We start from the raw sequence: 19,454 nt of genomic DNA, 5'->3' as shown, positions 1-19,454 counted from the left end.
TTCAAGGAAGTTTAAAGTCTAGTAGTAAAATTAAATTACATAAAAATTGCGTGGAAATTAATCAAATTCTCAAAGTATAATGGCATATATAGTGATAAATTTCAACTTTCATGGTAAATTGGGATTTTAACTCATTTTTCAAAAATTTTCCCCCAAAATATTTGTGATTTGTTTAAATGGTTAAAATATGCTTTATGTCCCTATATTTTTTATGCATTTAAAATTTAATCTTTCTATTTTTATTTTTAGAAATTTAGTATTTTTATTTTTTTCAGATCTAAAAATGCAAGTTCAATTGTTAGTATTACTAAAATTCTTTTATTAAATTTATGTCTAGTATAATACAATTTATAAATTACATAGTTACTAAGTGAATATTTTCCATTTCAGAATATTACACCAATGAATTAAAAAAAATAATTTTAACGGTGTTAACAAATTAATTTGAATTTTTAAATTCGAAAAATAAATTAACTAAATTCCTAAAAGCAAAAGTAAATTATTAAATTCTAAATATGCAAATACTATAAAAACTTGAAATATATTTTAATCAATTAAATTCCTCAAATAAATGTCAAATTTACTAATTCTACAATGGTCCCTAAATAACACATATGTAAATTTCCCGATATCTCGCCCTGTAAAATAATTTGACATGATGTTTTTTTTTTTTTTGTTACATAACCTTATAACTAACTATTAAGGCCAACTATAAGCTACGATTTTAGCCATAGAAGATACCCCTGGATTGGTCACCTATAAGCTGTATATCCCTTTGCAGCAAGATGATATCCTCCATTAAAGGTTGGTACTGCCATTGGATAGCTGTTCTTCCCTGCAAAATATTAAGCCATTTCATAGAAGTGTCCTTGCATGCACATCTGTCAGTTGCCATCTCCCTTAGCCGAACCAAATATCAAACGTAGTAGAAGAAGTCTGCAAATGAACATTATTGGTATCCTCATAAGTATACCATAACATGATTTGATCTGTAATAATTGCAGCTACTGATATAAACCATGAGTGGTCAACTTGCAGTGGAAACTCCACTGTCTGATTTTGTGGATGGTTAACACGCATACATCCGGGATCATGAACTTCTACAAAACCTTTGTGCCAAGTGAGTGATTTATTGTATTGCTCCCATTGGGTTAGGTTGAGTACCTTGAAAAACCTTAGCATTTCGACATTCCCAGATGACCCACATCCAGTGAGAGGACATAAAGCAACTTCTCCAACCATTCGATTATTCCATAACCATTCATATTCTCAATACGAAGGTTTCATGGGCATCCAAACCATAAAGCCGGTGCAAAGGAACATTTCTTACTTTCTGGTGCCATATCACATTTGTATACAAGACTTCGATCCACCGGTGAATTGAGCTCATTTGAATACAGCTTGAACGAGTTGGCTTCTATTGATGCATTGATTACCTTGCCAAATTTCAACATCAACTCCACTTTTGCAAGCATCTCTACCATGGACCAAGCTCTTCTAAATCCAAGAGTCTGTGCTTTTTGGTGTAACATGTAACACAACACTTAATGCAGGGACTTCCTATAGAATTTAACCAAAATAAAATATACCCAAATAACCCGGTCCGGTCCGGTCTTTCCACTTTCTTCTTGAGAACAGTCTACAAAAGTTACAATCAATGCTCATTTCCCCCCTTTTATTGTGCCTCCCTTCAATCTCTACTATGATTCAGAGTCACTCAGTCTCTGAGTAAATATATTTTCAGTATTTTCCCCTTCTGCTTAAATAAACGTTCCCATAAGAATCGTAAACTTTTTTTTTTCGTTTTGCATGAAACCCTCTTTTTTTTGTTTTGTTTTTGCAGCTTTCGTGAGTTTGCTTCATCATCAGTGAGCTAAAAACACAAACCCAGAATTTGATTAAAAACCCAAAGAAAAAAGAAGATGAGCACGGTTGATAAAATGTTGATAAAAGGAATCCGGAGCTTCGACCCGGAAAACAAAAACGTCATCACTTTCTTTAAACCCTTAACCCTAATCGTTGGACCCAATGGCGCTGGCAAAACTGTAATCATTCATTCCTCACTTCATTCTTTAATTAATATATTGCTTCTTTGTGAAGTTTTCTTTAATGGGTTTTTGTTTGTTGTCATTTTTGCCCGGGGGGGGGGTTGTTGCAGACAATTATAGAGTGTTTGAAACTTTCATGCACTGGGGAGTTGCCTCCAAATGCAAGGTCTGGTCATAGTTTCATTCATGATCCCAAGGTACCCGTATTCACTCTTTATATGTATATATATACACATATAGTTTCATTTTGATACAAAGTGAATAATTGTTTTTAAGGAATTAGAAGTTTTAGCTTTTGATAATATTAGAAAAATGGATGATTTGGCTTACATGGTAAGAAATGTGTTTTAATATGTGTTACAGTTTAGCCATTTGCTTATCTTCAGTGAAATCTGATTTTGGTTTTGTGCAATTTTTAGGAACTAAAATGTAAATGGTGAACAAAAAAAAGTTTTAGCAATGAAATTGAGTATGAGGGAACTATGTGTTTTGTTTTTATAATTTTAATACATTTAATACTTCAAGGAATTGTTATAGGACATGTTTACCTTGTATGTAGGTTGCAGGGGAGACAGAGACAAAAGGTCAAATTAAGCTCCGGTTCAAGACAGCGGCAGGAAAAGATGTGGTATGTATAAGGTCATTCCAATTGACGCAAAAGGCATCGAAGATGGAGTATAAAGCAATTGAGAGTGTTCTTCAGACGCTAAATCCTCATACTGGAGAGGTTGTAGAGAACGTTTCTTTGACTGTTCCTACTTGTTTCAAATAAATTGTTGTGTGGTTTTATTTCTTGCTTTAATCCACTGGTTCTAATTCTAATTTTTCTGGTTTGGTTGTGAACTGCAGAAAGTTTGCCTCAGCTATAGATGTGCTGACATGGACAGAGAAATTCCAGCTTTGATGGGTGTCTCGAAAGCTATTCTGGAGAATGTGATTTTTGTGCACCAAGATGAGGCCAATTGGCCTTTACAAGATCCTTCGACTTTGAAAAAGAAATTTGATGATATCTTCTCAGCTACGAGGTATGCTGTTTTTTCCCCTGAAAAAAGCTTTTACCTGACAATATTGAAATCTGCTGTGTACTACCCGGTATCTGTTGTCTATGAAACCATTCATGTTATCATGTTTGTGGATTTTTTATCAGGTCTAGTGTACAAAACACCCTTCCTTTCAAATGCCCTTGTATTCACAATTTTTTTTTTCTCCAAGTTATATGCCAAGAATCCGATATTTGTTTTCTATCATCTCTTGAACTCTCTTTATATACTTGTGGCCCCTAGGAAGTAATGTACTTTCTGTACATGGTCTGTAAATTGCTTATATACTTATTTCAAAAGCCTTCTTGTTTTAAAAATAATCACCATACCTGAGAAAGATTAGACTTGAATCATATGGATTTCGGTTCATTTTATGATACATTCAAGCTCCTAAATGGTTCTTAGAAAGGTTACCTACGGAAGACCGAGAGAACTTTTCTGAAGCAAGACTGCCTACTAACATGGTGCTTTCTCCTTGTGGTTTTGGTTGCAAGTTGAGAATTTTCATCTAATAGTCTAAGGAAAATGCCCAATCTTTTTAGGATTGAATCATGATTTTCATATTTCTTTTGTGTTATAGAATAAAATGTTTATATATCTGAAATTGCAAATCTGGATATTGTTTAATGTCTGTTACAACTTCTAGCTTTTAGTAGAGCATGATGGATTTCCTTGCATGGTTTTGGTTTACACTTTGCATGTCTTTCCTAAAACACATGTACAGTTCTTAACTGCGGTAGTTAATTTGCTGATTTATTCACAATAAAAGTTTAATTTTCTTATTGTGACTGTTTTAGGATATTCTTTTGCTAATGGCTGCCTGTAAACAGATATACAAAAGCCTTGGAGGTTATAAAAAAGCTTCACAAGGATCAGGCTCAAGAGATAAAGGCTTATAAGCTAAAACTGGAGCACTTACAGACCTTGAAAGATGCTGCATATAAGGTGGATATGTTATTCTTTTGTTTATTTTCTTTTTCATTTATTTAAATCTTGTTTCTTATTCATCCAATTTAATATTTGTTTATAATTTCTGCTGCGTTACTGTTGTTCCTTTCTCATTGTAAATCGGATCATAAAGCTCCTGTGGTCTACATCATGGCATAAGCCACATAACAGACTCATACTGTTCTGTCATTCAACAAGTGATTGTGTTTACAGGTGCCTAATGATGCTGGTCAATTTTGTTAAGAAAAAGTGTAGGGGTTGGAAGGGTTTGATTTTATTTTAGGGAAAACACAAAGGATCTTTGTCCGTAAGTGATATAATCTGCGGGAAATTCTGTTATCAGGAGAAATAAAGAAGGAAACTGATTGAAGATGATCTCCGTGCATGTTAAGCTTTAGTTTACAGAAAAGATTCTCTGTTTTTCATGTTTGTTTAGTGCTTTATGGGTGGTATCCATGAATTCATGGTATTTATCACTCTGCATCTTCATACATGTTTGCCCATTGTTTTAGCATTCCATCTCTCTCTCTCTCTCTCTGTTTGTGTGTTTTAACTGTGGGGAATCTTAAGTTCTGTCCTGGTGGGACTGCAAAGATGTACATTGATATTACACTTGTGTTTCTAAACCTAGATTGCCCTTCTTGAATGTATGTCTTGAATGTGAAGAAAAGGACTATATGTGGAAATGGGTGAAGGCTAGCAAAGTTGAGGGGAAATGTAGTTATTGGAGCTAATCTAATAGCTGGTATTTTTACAGGAAGCTAATCCATAAGATTAACAGTAGGGTTTAGGTTTATTTTTACCCTAACATTTAACATCTTATGAACCTCAACTTAAAAAGGATTTTCTTGATATGGTCTTCATACAGCATCGAGAAAGCATTGCTCAGGATCAAGAAAAAACAGAATCCTTGAAAAGCCAAATACAAGTCTTGGAGAAAAACATTGAGGACCTGGATGCTAAGGTTCATAATGCTGAATTAACCCTGAAGGATCTACGAAAGCTAGAGGACCAGAAATCTACAAAGACCGCTGAAAGGAGCACTTTGTTCAAGGAACAGCAGAGACAATATGCTGCTCTTGCTGAGGAAAATGAAGGTTTTGTCAATTCAACAGCAGAAGCAGGATTCTTTCTTAATTTTTTTTTTTCTTTCTGTGGGAGCTATGTAAATCCTGCGTTTACAGAATAACTAATTTTTTATGTATATTTTCTTGTACTGTACTGTTAGATACTGATGAAGAGTTGATGGAATGGAAAACCAAGTTTGACGAGAGGATTATGTTATTGGATAATAAAATTCAGAAAATGGAGAGTAACCAGCAGGATTTGAATGAGGAGAGCTCTGCTCGTCGGAGGAAATTAGAGACTTATATTGGGGAGATTGGCAAACTTCAAAGGGATGCTGAGGTGTTACAAAAAGACAGGAGATTTTTAAAATTAAATCATTGCCATCTATTGTGTGAATTTTATTATGGTTAACTCTTTTACACTTTTGCAGACTCTTGTGCTGTCAAAAAAAGACAGAGATACTGCCATTGAACAATTATTTGCACGGCTCAATTTAGGATCTACTCCAAATAGCCCCTTTAGTGATGAAGTTGCTTTGAACCTCACAAGGCAAATAGAAGTGAGGTTAATGGAGCTTGAAAGAGATTTGGATGAGAAAAAGGTGGTTTTGTGTGCAGTTGTTATTGTTTCTCTATTACAGGGATTAAGTTTTGTATGGTGGACAACACATTATTTATTGTCATTGATGCATTTTAGAAATTTAGATTATCCTTTCACCAGTATTAATATGGTTTGATATCAGTTGTTCCTATCCTGAATATCACTTCCCATAATTTCAGCAATCAAATGACAAGAAGCTGAAGACTGCATGGGATTGCTACACGGGTGCAAGTGAGCGTTACAACATTGCTGAGGCTCAAAAGAAGGCAAAATTAGAAATCAAGGTCTGTCTTTTTAGAAAACTTATGTAACTTACTCTCCAACTACCTTTATTCTCATATTTTATGGGCATTTACATGTGATACAATTCAGGGTTCTGTTTCGAAACGTTTAGAAGAGACGAAAAGTAATCGTGATTTTCTTGAAATTCAAATTTCGGATGTCAATCTTTCTAGCCTTGATGACAGAGAAAAGAATTTGGTGAGTATAGCCTTTCAATTTCAGCTTTGCTTGGGATTCAAAAACCTCTTCCTGGTAAATCTTGATTAGAAAAATGGAAAATAATAATCTTTCTTTTGCTGATGGCAGCAAGTTGAGATTGATAGAAAGAGTAAACAACTTGATGAACGAAACCATGATAAAATCGTAGAACAGAAGCAGCTTGAGGTGTTTGCCATAGATCAAAAGATTAAGGTCCTTAGTCATGAAAGAGATCTAGCCGCTGGTGAGGCCACAGAAAGAATGGAGCTATCTATAAGTACGAGAGAGTTGGAGAATAAGAAGAAACAGCACAAAAAGATGTAAATCTACTTTATCTTTCAACTTTAATCAGCCTCATTATAATTTGTGTTGGGTCTATTACTTTTTTATTGTTGAAGCTAATGGCTTTATTATTGTTTTCCAGAATTGAAGAGTACAAGGACAGGATTAGACTGGTGCTAAAAGGGAGGGTTCCTCCTGACAAAGATTTGAAAAGGGAAGTTACCCGAGCTTTAAGGTTAGTTGAACAAAAATACTTGGTTCATTTTTTAACATGCTATTATGAAGGAATATTTTTAATATTTTTTCCTTTTTAGGGGAAAAGGGAGGCGGGGGGTTGGAGGGTTGGTATTCATGATGATCAAGAGTGATGATTATATGAGTTATTCTTTGGAATTGTATATTTAGGTGCTTGCAACTATAATATTCCGTTTTCCTGCTTTTATATAGTTGTCTGTGATTTTGTCTCAAAATTGAGCCATTCCCTCTGCAGCGCTGTTCAAAAGGAGTATGATGAATTGAGCACAAAATCCAGTGAAGCTGAGAAGGAAGTAAACATTTTGCAGATGAAAATAGATGAAATTGATAGTAACTTATCCAAACATAAGAAAGAAATGGACTGTAAGTAGCCTCCATGCCTTTTTTTTTTTTCATAGTGTTCAATGATACCTTTGTTCTTGTTGTGATTTTTTTTTTATATAGTGTGGAGGATTCTGATGTGTAGGTTTAGTACACTGGAGATTTAACCAATCTATCAATGCGATATTTCAAGGTTGTTTACTCGTATTATTTTCTTGTGTTTTCTTTTGTCATCGAAATTCAGCTAGGAAGAAATTTCTTGAAGCCAGACTAAATTCTTTAGAGAAACAATCTTTTACCATTGATTCCTATCCCCAAGTCCTGGAGACTGCAAAGGAGAAAAAAGATGTTCATAAAAGGTTCTTGCTCCTAACTTTTTAGAGGCAGTGTTCTGTTATGTATGAATATATTCATTTTCATTCATTTTCTTGGTCATGCTAGTAATATAACTGGATCATTGCTTGCAGCAAATACAACATTGCAGATGGTATGAGGCAAATGTTTGATCCATTTGAAAGAGTTGCCCGTGCTCATCATATTTGCCCCTGCTGTGAGCGTCCTTTTTCTGCTGAAGAAGAAGATGAATTTGTTAAGAAGGTTGTGAATTATGATATATAAGTTCTCTTGAGCTCATCATTGATCTTCTCTTTCTTAGATGTTTACTGATAAACTTGTCTATATTGGGGGTTGGGGGATCTGTACTTGGGACTTCCAGAGCCTTACCGCTCTTTGACCACTTAGTATTTTTTTCTGTAAACTTTCAGGAGTATTTGCTGATATTTAAATCTTAATAGGGTGCCTATTGGTTCAGTTAGCATGAAGTTCTAAATTCTGTTGTATTTTCTTGAAAAAACTACAGCAAAGAGTCAAGGCTGCAAGTTCGGCTGAACATATGAAGGTGTTGGCAGTGGAATCATCAAATGCTGAGTCTTACTTTCAGCAGTTGGACAAGCTTCGAATGGTTTATGAGGAATATATTAAAACTGTAAAGGAGGCAATTCCTCTTGCTGAGAAAAAATTGCTTGAACTAAATGAAGAGCTGGATCAAAAGTCTCAAGCCCATGATGATGTACGTATCTGTTTCATTATATATACATCTATAATTTATTGTTACTGGTCCTACTAGTGCAACAAGGTTTAATTCCACGTCTTTCTGAGGTCAGTCGTATATTGCTGAAAATAAGTTTACTGAAAACATTTTCCTCAGTATACTATACTTCTGCTTCATGAAAAATAACTTGGTGTTAAATGGTTCTTTCAGGATCAGATAATCTAATTTTGTAATTAAAATAATTTGCCACTTTATAGGAAGACCATTCTTCATTGTTTGTTAGTCCTTATCATCATTAGAAGTTGCTATTTCACTTTGTTATTGAACAAGAAGGAATGAGATGATGTAAGTGAAAACTCTGAAAGTCGTTATAATTGGCTGTGAAATATGATGACACCTTTCAATCTAAAAGAATATTCCTCTTTCTTCTTCACCTTTTTTTTTTCTTTTCTATGTTCCCTGAATTTCTGTATGTGTGTAGAATTTGTATACTACGCTAACTGCCAAAGAAGCAATTACTGAATTTGCTTTTCTTGGCTCTGCATTTAAAAATAATTACTGATTATTTTAAGTTTTATGGTATGGTTTTAAAAATAACAGAGAGCCTTTCATGATGATTGTTTAGTTTGAGCAATGCATTATTGTTTTACTATTGTTGTTATTCTTATAGGTGTTAGGTGTTTTAGCCCAAATAAAGATGGATAAGGATTCTATTGAGTCCTTGGTGGGACCTGTTGAAACTGCTGACAGGATCTTTCAAGAAATTCAGGGTTTGCAAGCAAAAGTTGAAGGTTTGGAATATAAGTTTGACATTAGAGGGCAAGGTGGTGCTAGAACTGTGGAAGATATTCAATCGGAGCTAAACGATTTGCAAAGCAAAAGGTAACAACCATTGTTTTTCCTAACCCAAATATAGGTTGTTGAGAAGCTTGTTATCCACTGTTTTAAGCTTTAAAATTTTGTAGAGACAATATTGACTTGTTATTGGTATTTAGCAACTTTCCTTCTCCTTATAACCAGGGACGTTTTACTTAAGGAAGTGGATGACTTAAGGACAGAACAGAGATACATGGAAAAGGATTTGCAAAGTGTTAAGACGCGTTGGCACGATATAAGGGAGAAAAAAGTCGAGGTGGCTAACACATTGCGTGATTTTAAAAAGGCGGAAGAAGAGTTGGAGCACTTGTCAGAGGAGAAACGTCAACTTGATCTTGAGGAGAAGGTTGATAATCTCATAAGATACTTATCTGATGTTTAACTTGTATGCTTTCTCTCATAAGATATTAACAAGTTTTCTCTCTGATTCTACTGTTATGTGTCAGCCTCTTCAATCAAGTTGAAATATACCTTGACTGATGCTATGCTAATGTAGGATAGTATTCATAGTGCTGTCTAAGCTTTACTTCTGTAGTTCTTTAGGCTATAGAGAGATTTGGTTTCAATAGGGAGCTCTTGTCGTCTTTGATTACTTGAAAGTCAAATTTTACCAAAAACAAAGTCAATGTTTACCATGGATGGAAGAATTGGTGATATCTTTTAGTAAAAGTTGCAAGCTTTCTCCTAAACATCCTACTGACTAATCTTCATTGCTTCAATCAAGGTAGGTCAGCTGAGGATGAAATAGAGTTGATTCAAGCTTTGTCTCTGAAATTATTAGCCATGATGCTTCTTAATGTGATAATCGGCCCTATTTATAAACCCTTTGCATTTTGGTTTCTAATGTGATTTACATTAAAACTTTGTTCCTTTTAATTGCTTTTTTCTAATGCATTGTTCTTGGAACTTTCAGCATTTAGCAGAGTCTCTAAGGTCCTTATTCAAGGAGAAGGAATCTTTATTGGAAGACTATGATTGCTTGAAAGTAAAACTTGCAGAGGAATATGAGCAGCAGCGAAAACTTAGAAGCTCGTATCAACGTGAAGCTGAAGTACTATATGAAGTTAACAGCAAGATTAAAGCGTATATTTCTGAGCCATGAAATTTAAGCTTGCTCTTATGTGCCATTGAACTTTAATGGAAGTTTTTTTTTTTTCCTTCCAGGTATTATGACTTAAAGAAAGGGGAGAAACTAAAGGAACTGCGAGAACAGCAGTCTGTGATGGAATCTCAACTTCTCAACTTTGATGCTAGGAAACAGGAAATATTGGCTGAGCTAAACAAAAGTAAAGACTTGATGCGTAATCAAGATCAATTAAGACGTAACATTGAGGATAACTTGAATTACAGGAAAACAAAAGCTGAAGTAGATGTGCTTTCTCGTGAAATTGAGTCGCTGCAAGAGAGAATAATGGAGATTGGTGGTATTTTCAAATTTGAAGGTGAAATACAAAAAATTTCGGAAGAAAGGGAGAGACTTCTTTCAGAGGTAAGTGTGGTTCTCACTGGCATCTTTGTATGTTGACCTTCTTCATTATGTCCATCCACAGATAACTTTTAATCTTTGGCTAGCATGCCATTGATTTTGCCCTGTTGAATTGATATGGACCTAAAGTTCTTTATCATCATTTTCATTCAATGTGTGAAAAAGGGGTAGTGGATTTATTGTTGTCTCTTTCATTGTGCGTTATTGTCATTCACTCATTGAGTTCACTTCACCATCCCTATTATTAAGGTTTTTTTTTTTTTTTTGAAAGTGTTTAATGTATCTGTCTGAGAGTTGTAAGATGCATCTATTTTTCTACAGCTCAACAGATGCCGAGGAACAATGTCCGTTTACCAGAGTAATATTTCGAAGAACAAAGCTGAACTTAAACAAGCACAATACAAGGACATTGACAAGCGGTACTTTGATCAGCTAATCCAGCTCAAGGTGACAATTATTTTAATTATAATGCTGATTTAACCTTTGTTACTCGGTTTTATATGTTATGAACTTGCATGCTGTATGACAGACAACTGAGATGGCAAACAAGGATCTCGACAGATACTACAACGCACTTGACAAGTATGCGATTTGCTCAATTTTCGATTTGTCTTTCTAATTACATGCGCAACTAGAAATTTAGATTGTGATTTCTTTCCAAAAATGTTCCAGAATGGTTCTTTAATTGCTACCAGACTAAAGAACTCTGAATCATCTGTTAAGTGTAAATACAAAAATCTGTTCTTGCTTTTTAATAACCATGTTTTCTTTTTGGACACCACTTCTTGTTTGCAGAGCACTTATGCGCTTCCATTCTATGAAAATGGAGGAAATAAACAAAATTATAAGAGAATTGTGGCAGCAAACATACAGAGGACAAGATATAGATTATATTAGCATTCATTCGGATTCTGAAGGTGCTGGAACTCGTTCTTACAGCTACAAGGTAAGGCCTTTCATTTATTTCTTACTTTTTTTTTTTCCAAAATTTCGTTATGTCATTCCTTTTGCTCCCTCCAAACAGGTTCTTATGCAAACCGGTGATGCTGAGCTTGAAATGAGAGGGCGATGTAGTGCAGGTCAAAAAGTGAGTGATCATCAGTCATGGCGTGCGAAAATAAGTTGTAATGTATTAGTTACTTTATTAGCATCACTGAGCGAATGAAACATCATGGAATTTACTGCTTGTTTCAGGTTCTTGCTTCTCTAATCATACGGTTGGCTTTAGCCGAGACATTTTGCCTCAACTGTGGAATCTTAGCATTAGATGAACCAACCACAAATTTGGACGGCCCAAATGCAGAGAGTCTAGCTGCAGCTCTCCATAGGTATGTACACCTTCGTCTTTCCTTCTCGTATTTATTTCACCAAGGCAGTGCCTTAACATATACCAATTATTCCATTTCCTCTTTGGTCCAGAATCATGGAGGACAGAAAAGGCCAGGAGAATTTTCAGCTGATAGTAATCACTCATGACGAACGCTTTGCTCAATTGATCGGTCAACGGCAACACGCAGAGAAATATTATCGTGTTGCAAAAGACGACCAGTAAGGCTTTGTCGTTTATTCTTCTAAGTTTCTTATTTTTTTCTGTAATATCCAGTCTTTCTGATTCAAACCATCTTTTCTGCCTCATTTTCCCAGTCAGCATAGTATAATTGAAGCCCAGGAGATATTTGATTGAATTCTTTCAACGGGTTTTCCTCGATACTTCATCCCCAGAGCGCCGTTTCATCGAGATTGAATCTGTACATGCAACCCGATGCTGCTCCTGAAATCAAAGTGAGGGGTTTGTTTGTTATATGTAGAGTTTATAAATGTAGTAACTAAATACATTATCCATTTTCCTTGTCATACAGGTTGTGTTGTGTATTTCAAGTTCTTGCCATGGAAATGCAAAAAAAAAAAAAAAAAAACCACTGTAGGATTATGTTTAGGCACACTGCATGCTTTTTGAACTTAGTAGCAGTGGAGCATAATGTAGAAATCAGTGAAAAATATAGAAAACTTTCACAAAATTGTGAATGTGAAATGTTCTTCAGATTGGTCGGGCCGTAGGCCGATTTCTTCTCCAAGGTTTTTACTGAAGCCCGAATCAAACCGCACCCCAATGTAGCTCACTAGGTCGATTTATTATTCCAAAAATATTGAAAATACTTTTATAATTAAATTAAAATAAAACAAATTATTTATTCTTTTGAAGGATTTATAATTATAATATAAACTACAAATAATACATGTCATGGTAATTAAAATTAGATCAAACTCACTATAAATTATAAGATCAGGATATATTATGATTAGAATAAATTCCAATGGCACTAATCCGACAAATATATATTTTGGATAATATGAATTTTTTTCTTAAATATATATGAAAATAGATTGTACTATATATTTTCAAGTGTTAGTCTAATGGTTAGAGTGTTTATCACTTTAAATGTGACTTGGATACGAATTTCACTAATTTGTCTTGTTGTTAGGATTTTGTTTTTCTCTTTGTAATTCAATAAATATATATAAATTATACCACAAAAATTATCAACAATCAACATAGTAATTTGACTAACTATTTCCATAATTATTTTAAAAAGAGTCAAATAATTTAAATATCAAATTGTTTTTGAACCCAAAATTACACATTTCTTTAGGGGTAAATTACATTAGTAATCACTTGATTATATATTTTTTTTTTCGGTCACACAATTATGAAAATTTACAAAATAGTAGTTCAGCTATTCAATTTTATCTTTTTTGATCACCCAACTATCTTGGATTTTTTAATGTTTCCATTTTTACTTGGTGACCATTTTATAATTTTTCATAATTGGGTGATAAAAAATATTAATAATTGAATAATTATTGTATAAATTTTCATTATTAAATGATAAAAAAATAATTTTATAACTTTTCACACTTCAATGATAAAAATATATAATTAGAGTAATTCCGCTTCCTGTTGCGTGCCTTTCGCATCACCATTTCATTTACTCAATTTACATTATATTAAAAAAGAAATTAAAAACAAAATAATGAGTTAAATGTAAAATTATGTTACACAGCTATTACATAAATAATATAGGAAATTGTCAACGCGAATTTATAGTTAACCTTATATAATTATAAAATAGGGTTAATTTCACTGTATGTCCCTAAATAATAATTCAAATTTTAAAATGATCTCAAACTTCAAAATATTAATATCGTATTAATTAGATTTTTCTTTTACCATTAGCTTAGACACATGTATGTATCTTATGTTATGAATGATAAGACTGAGGTGTTAAAAAAAAAGAAATAGGCCTAATCGGTACAATACAAATATTTCGAAGATTCAATTAAAATGTTTTGAAATGTGAGGATCAAACTTAAAATTTGAGAAATAGTTTAGGGAAATTGGTGTAATTAACCCTATAATATATCTTTTTCAACCTATTTATTTGCATGCATTGGTTCTAAAGCACATCCCATCGCCATTTACCACTCTGCCATTCTTTTTCTATCATTGCTACGTTGATCATTTCTTTACCAAAGAGGAGGGGTGCTTTTGTGTGCTTTGTTCTCACTTTTCACTTTCACCAATGGCTCTTTCAGTGGATAAAACCTCCGGCGGCCGTGAATACAAGGTGAAAGACATGTCTCAAGCAGATTTCGGCCGTCTCGAGATCAATTTAGCCGAGGTCGAAATGCCTGGTCTAATGGCATGTAGAACTGAATTCGGCCCTTCTCAACCTTTCAAAGGAGCCAAAATCACCGGTTCACTTCACATGACAATCCAAACCGCCGTCCTCATCGAAACCTTAACCGCATTAGGAGCCGAAGTCCGTTGGTGTTCTTGCAACATTTTCTCAACCCAAGACCACGCCGCCGCCGTCATCGCTCGTGACTCCGCTTCTGTATTCGCTTGGAAAGGCGAAACTCTCCAAGAATACTGGTGGTGTACCGAGAAATCCCTCGATTGGGGTTCCGGTGGTGGACCTGATTTGATCGTTGATGATGGTGGGGATGTTACGATGTTGATCCATGAAGGGGTTAAAGCTGAGGAAGCTTATGAGAAAACCGGGAAGGTACCGGACCCGACGTCGAGCGATAACGCTGAGTTTCAGATCGTATTGACGATAATTAAAGATGGGTTGGCAGCAAATCCGAAGAAATATACGAAGATGAAGGAGAGATTGGTTGGTGTTTCTGAAGAAACCACGACTGGGGTTAAAAGGCTTTATCAAATGCAGGCTAATGGAACCTTGTTGTTCCCTGCTATTAATGTCAATGACTCTGTCACCAAGAGCAAGGTATATATTTCTTTTATTTCTGATTTAATTTCCCAATTTATTTTCTTCATAGTGAATCTGAATCTGGTTTTATTTTATGATGCACAGATATATTGAAAATCATTTCAAATTGCTTTGAGTGATCGAGTCTGCTATTTGCTTGATGTTTTCTTCACCGTTAGTAGTATTTTTATTTTGGGTAATTGCACCTAAGTCCCCTAAACTATCAACTAGATTTTGAATTCGACCCTAAATTTCTAAGATACTTTGGTCAGTCTAGTTGTCAACCATCAATTTGCGCATTAAAAGCGAATTTGGATTTAATGTGGTCCATCAAAATCTCAGGAACTCAACCTTCGGCTCCTATATGCTCACTCACTCTTGGTTAATTAATGGAATTATGATTTTAATTGTCATTTATGTATTATGATCCAATTGTATAGTTATGATTTGATCATATGGAACAGTTTGATAACTTGTATGGTTGCCGCCACTCTCTTCCTGATGGTTTAATGAGAGCCACCGATGTTATGATTGCCGGCAAAGTCGCCGTTGTCTGCGGTTACGGTGATGTCGGCAAGGGTTGTGCCTCAGCCTTGAAACAAGCCGGAGCTCGTGTCATCGTGACCGAGATTGATCCAATCTGTGCCCTTCAAGCTCTCATGGAAGGACTCCAAGTCCTAACTCTTGAAGATGTTCTATCAACAGCTGATATCTTTGTCACCACAACAGGTAACAAGGACATCATCATGGTTGATCACATGAAGAAGATGAAAAACAACGCCATCGTTTGCAACATCGGTCATTTCGATAACGAGATCGACATGTTAGGCCTCGAGAATCATCCAGGTGTCAAACGAATCACCATCAAGCCTCAAACCGATAGGTGGGTATTCCCCGATACCAAGACAGGTATCATCGTGTTAGCCGAAGGGCGTCTCATGAACTTAGGATGTGCTACCGGTCATCCTAGCTTCGTGATGTCTTGTTCGTTCACGAACCAAGTGATTGCACAGCTCGAGCTATGGAAGGAGAAATCAACCGGAAAATACGAGAAGAAGGTTTACGTTTTGCCAAAACATCTCGATGAGAAAGTCGCTGCTCTTCACCTTGGGAAACTTGGGGCTAAGCTCACTAAGCTTACCAAGGACCAAGCTGACTACATTAGTGTCCCAATTGAAGGTCCTTATAAGCCTCCTCATTACAGGTACTGAGGAGAGAATTTGAGGCAGAATCAATAACGAAAACGGTACATTCAGACGATTCCATCGTTTGCATATTTTCATCTGAATTATTGTTAGATTGTTAGGTTTTTGATTAATGTAGGAGTTTTTGTTTGGGTCATGGGAAAGTTTTGGGGGTAATTGTCTTTCATTGGGAAAGTTTTAAATAAGGTATTGGGACAGTGTGGTAGATAAAATCATAATAGTTGCCATTGATGCAGTTATATTGCATCTGATCCATTTATCAATTAATTATATATCCAAAAAGAAGTAATTTGATTTCACTTGTTTATTAAATATTTATTAATAATATTTAATTATGCTTGGTGGATCTGGTTGAATTTTTATTAAGATTTTTATGTATTTTAATTGGTTTTTGGAGGATTATATTTTATACACATTTTATTATGTATTCACCAACTAAATATAATGGTGTAAATCATATTATAGTGTATAAGATAATCATGTCATGCACATTATAAAAATATTACTATCATATTTTAAATTAATATTATATAATTTAGTTAAGCTTACCCCTTAAAATTAATATATTTTTAGTTATTACAAAAATAATTATTTTATTTATTTATAGATAAATTTTAAAAAAATTAATTTTAAAAGTACAAAGATGAGATATTCCCTGAGCACTAAATAGAGAGACTACGTCATCCTGAATTTTTTTTCTAATCATTTAATGTCATTTCAGTTAATTTTTTCATGCATTGATATATAATTTTGGTAATTTTTTTAATTGGAATTTAAAATCCGAACTTCAAATTAAAAGTCCAAGTTTAGATAAAAAAATATTACTAAAATTACATATGAATCACATAAAATAAATTAATGAAATATCTTTAAATAATTGAAAAAATATACAGTAACTCGTGATACAATCCTTTCTCTTCCCTAACTAGATAAAATGTATGGAATATACATTCATAACCAGACACGTCGCACTGAGAAAAAAAAAAAAAACCCACACAACATTCAGTTTCGTATTAGGCTATTAGCCATTAATTACAGAAGATATTCACAATGTTCATATGAATATATATAGTTTGATATTTTATGTAAGGAAAAAAAATAGGGTGTTGCAAGAGAACAGGACCAGGATATGCAACTCCATTGGAAGCCATGTCTGGTCCTAAAGAAGCTCTTCTTTATGTTACTTGTGTTTATAATGGTAAAATTCTATTACTTTTCTTTCAAACCAAACATGTTTTAAGTATAACTACTTATGTCCATCTATGTGGTTTGTTATTTTAGGTTTTTACAACGGATTTGTATGTATCCATGCAGGAACGGGAAGAGAGAAGCCTGATTTCTGGCAACGGTTGATGTAGATCCGAATTCACCGACTTATTCTAAAGTCATCCACAGACTATCTATGCCATAAATAGGTGATGAACTGCATCACTCTGGGTGGAATGCTTGCAGCTCTTGCCATGGTGATCCATCGGCCGATCGACGTTTTCTGGTACTGCCTTCGTTTCTGTAAGGGACTATACATACAAACATACCAAAATTTTATTTTTCTTATATTTGGAAGATCATAGTATAATGATAGAGACGATATTTTACAACATAAACATATTTTAACTGTTCTGTATACACAATATGTTTAAGGTACCAAAGTTGCATTATACAGTTAATGTTCTGCTTGATTTAGGTCAAGTCGTGTCTATGTGATTGACACACAAAAGAATCCCAAGGCTCCCTCTTTGTATAAAGTGGTGCAGCCGGAGGATATTATTAAGAAAACCGGCCTAGCACATCTGCACACGTCTCACTGTCTTGCCTCCGGGGATATAATGATTTCGTGTCTCGGAGATAAAGATGGAAATGCCGAAGGAAGCGGATTTCTTCTCCTTGATTCCGAATTCAACATCAAAGGGAGGTAAAGCCGATAAACTGAATGAATGTTTAGAGGGTAAAATGATGGGGAATAACTGTCACTTCTTGTTCTTTAGGTGGGAGAAACCGGGGCATAGTCCTATATTCGGCTACGATTTTTGGTACCAACCTCGACATAAAACAATGATCAGCTCATCGTTTGGTGCTCCGACTGCCTTCACCCAAGGTTTCCATCTTCAGCATGTTGCAGAGGGTCTGTATGGGAGATATCTGCATGTGTATAGCTGGCCTGATGGTGAACTTAAACAAACGTTGGATCTCGGTGGTACCGGTTTCATGCCTTTAGAGGTGATTGATTACATGTTACAACTTCATTTTTAAGACTCGGTTTTGCTCGAAGGCAATACGTAGTTCTGTTTCATTTCCATTGCAGATAAGATTCCTGCATGATCCATCTAAAGATACAGGGTACGTCAGGTGCGCCTTGACGAGTAACATTGTTCGGTTTTTCAAAACTGAAGACGGATCATGGAGCCATCAGGTGGGATCTTATAATCTTTCATTACCAATGCTCATAAATTTGGACAAGCCTTATTATGTACTTGATTAACTTCTGCAGGTGGCAATCTCAGTGAAACCATTGAAGGTACAAAATTGGATACTTAGAGAATTGCCTGGATTTATAACTGACATCTTAATCTCTCTCGATGATCGGTTTCTGTATTTTGCCAACTGGCTGCACGGAGATATCCGACAATATAACATCGAGGACCCCAGAAATCCGGTCTTGGTTGGCCAAGTATGGGTTGGAGGATTGATTCAAAAGGGAAGCCCTCTAGCGGCCATGACAGAAGATGGTAAAACATGGCAATCCGATGTTCTGGAAATCCAGGTCTGTTCTAAATTCTAACATTCATATCAACTTGTCGCATTAATCATATTGATGCCAATCTATGATCATCATTATGTTGTTTACAGGGACATCGATTAAGAGGGGGACCGCAGATGATCCAATTAAGCTTAGACGGTAAGCGGCTATACGTGACGAACTCGGTATTCAGCACAATGGACCAACAGTTCTATCCAGAACTTGTGGAGAAAGGTTCCCACATGTTGCAGATCGACATCGACACTGAGAAAGGCGGCCTTAAAATAAACCCGAACTTTTTTGTCGATTTTGGAGCAGAACCTGATGGTCCTTGCCTGGCTCATGAGATGAGATATCCAGGTGGTGATTGTAGTTCAGATATTTGGATTTAAAGCATATGAAGAAACCAGTTTCAGCTATAAAGAACAATGAATGCAATATGCAAATTCTTAAAGAACATATCTTATTATAAACAACTCAAAGTAGTCAATAAAAACATGGCTATGGCTTCTTGAATTTGCCTGAAGAAAACAGGTAATAACAAAACAAAATAACACAAATTGAAAACATGGTACATGTTCCAATCACCAACCATAAAAGGTTGTCTAATGGAACGAACCATCTTCCGATCAAGGCGATCCCGTTGCCGATAAACGAAAATGAGATCTCTATCATCATATTCACAAGATGAACACCATGTGAAGACTGATGTTGATACCAAATGTAAATGGTGTAAAGAGATAATAACAAGACCCCCATGAAGAAGAACAAGTACCCTCTTGT

General features: G+C 34.9%; 3 protein-coding genes across 7 annotated transcripts; all 3 read left to right on the top strand.

Moving 5' to 3' along the window:
* The first annotated feature begins 1,606 nt into the window (after positions 1-1,606).
* On the top strand, positions 1,607-12,525 carry LOC107939147 (DNA repair protein RAD50). 3 transcript variants are annotated; one of them, XR_005910149.1, is made up of 29 exons: positions 1,607-1,728; positions 1,844-2,045; positions 2,159-2,245; positions 2,608-2,775; positions 2,898-3,073; positions 3,919-4,033; positions 4,905-5,133; positions 5,265-5,443; positions 5,535-5,705; positions 5,884-5,988; positions 6,077-6,184; positions 6,293-6,504; positions 6,609-6,701; positions 6,957-7,084; positions 7,287-7,401; positions 7,510-7,639; positions 7,902-8,111; positions 8,764-8,975; positions 9,114-9,315; positions 9,883-10,052; positions 10,134-10,458; positions 10,777-10,902; positions 10,985-11,037; positions 11,251-11,401; positions 11,480-11,542; positions 11,650-11,783; positions 11,875-12,003; positions 12,100-12,237; positions 12,315-12,525. XR_005910149.1 is itself a non-coding variant. In XM_016872428.2 (28 exons), the coding sequence occupies exons 2-28, from the start codon at positions 1,923-1,925 to the stop codon at positions 12,137-12,139; spliced, it is 3,954 nt and encodes a 1,317-aa protein (XP_016727917.2). In that variant the 5' UTR covers positions 1,607-1,728; positions 1,844-1,922; the 3' UTR covers positions 12,140-12,525. The 3 variants fall into 3 exon arrangements, 2 of the variants coding, with proteins under 2 accessions (XP_016727917.2, XP_040944269.1); XM_016872428.2 differs by having other exon boundaries at positions 12,100-12,525; XM_041088335.1 differs by having other exon boundaries at positions 1,663-1,743; positions 12,100-12,525.
* Positions 12,526-13,927: 1,402 nt separating this feature from the next.
* LOC107939121 (adenosylhomocysteinase 1) lies at positions 13,928-16,280 on the top strand. Its single transcript, XM_016872396.2, has 2 exons — positions 13,928-14,747; positions 15,194-16,280. Exons 1-2 carry the CDS (start codon positions 14,037-14,039, stop codon positions 15,938-15,940), a joined length of 1,458 nt encoding a protein of 485 aa, XP_016727885.1. The 5' UTR covers positions 13,928-14,036; the 3' UTR covers positions 15,941-16,280.
* Positions 16,281-16,833: 553 nt separating this feature from the next.
* LOC107939122 (selenium-binding protein 1) lies at positions 16,834-19,109 on the top strand. 3 transcript variants are annotated; one of them, XM_016872397.2, is made up of 7 exons: positions 16,834-17,132; positions 17,249-17,426; positions 17,619-17,846; positions 17,920-18,151; positions 18,237-18,344; positions 18,423-18,695; positions 18,782-19,109. In XM_016872397.2, the coding sequence occupies exons 2-7, from the start codon at positions 17,353-17,355 to the stop codon at positions 19,061-19,063; spliced, it is 1,197 nt and encodes a 398-aa protein (XP_016727886.1). In that variant the 5' UTR covers positions 16,834-17,132; positions 17,249-17,352; the 3' UTR covers positions 19,064-19,109. The 3 variants fall into 3 exon arrangements, with proteins under 3 accessions (XP_016727886.1, XP_016727887.1, XP_016727888.1); XM_016872398.2 differs by having other exon boundaries at positions 17,216-17,426; XM_016872399.2 differs by having other exon boundaries at positions 16,883-17,132; positions 17,216-17,443; positions 17,619-18,151.
* Positions 19,110-19,454: the final 345 nt, after the last annotated feature.

This window comes from Gossypium hirsutum, chromosome A02 (assembly GCF_007990345.1).
Source record: "Gossypium hirsutum isolate 1008001.06 chromosome A02, Gossypium_hirsutum_v2.1, whole genome shotgun sequence".
NCBI lineage: Eukaryota > Viridiplantae > Streptophyta > Magnoliopsida > Malvales > Malvaceae > Gossypium > Gossypium hirsutum.
This window is presented reverse-complemented; position numbering and strand designations above follow the sequence as displayed.

Bases quoted from the DNA above. Each gene is read 5' to 3' on its own strand.
- LOC107939121 (XM_016872396.2), top strand. From the start codon at position 14,037: ATGGCTCTTTCAGTGGATAAAACCTCCGGCGGCCGTGAATACAAGGTG. The intron at 14,748-15,193 runs GTATATATTTCT...CATATGGAACAG, and splicing joins ACTCTGTCACCAAGAGCAAG to TTTGATAACTTGTATGGTTG.
- LOC107939147 (XM_016872428.2), top strand. From the start codon at position 1,923: ATGAGCACGGTTGATAAAATGTTGATAAAAGGAATCCGGAGCTTCGAC. The intron at 6,185-6,292 runs GTGAGTATAGCC...TGCTGATGGCAG, and splicing joins ATGACAGAGAAAAGAATTTG to CAAGTTGAGATTGATAGAAA. The intron at 11,038-11,250 runs GTATGCGATTTG...TCTTGTTTGCAG, and splicing joins TACTACAACGCACTTGACAA to AGCACTTATGCGCTTCCATT.
- LOC107939122 (XM_016872397.2), top strand. From the start codon at position 17,353: ATGAACTGCATCACTCTGGGTGGAATGCTTGCAGCTCTTGCCATGGTG. The intron at 18,152-18,236 runs GTGATTGATTAC...TTTCCATTGCAG, and splicing joins CCGGTTTCATGCCTTTAGAG to ATAAGATTCCTGCATGATCC. The intron at 18,696-18,781 runs GTCTGTTCTAAA...TGTTGTTTACAG, and splicing joins CCGATGTTCTGGAAATCCAG to GGACATCGATTAAGAGGGGG.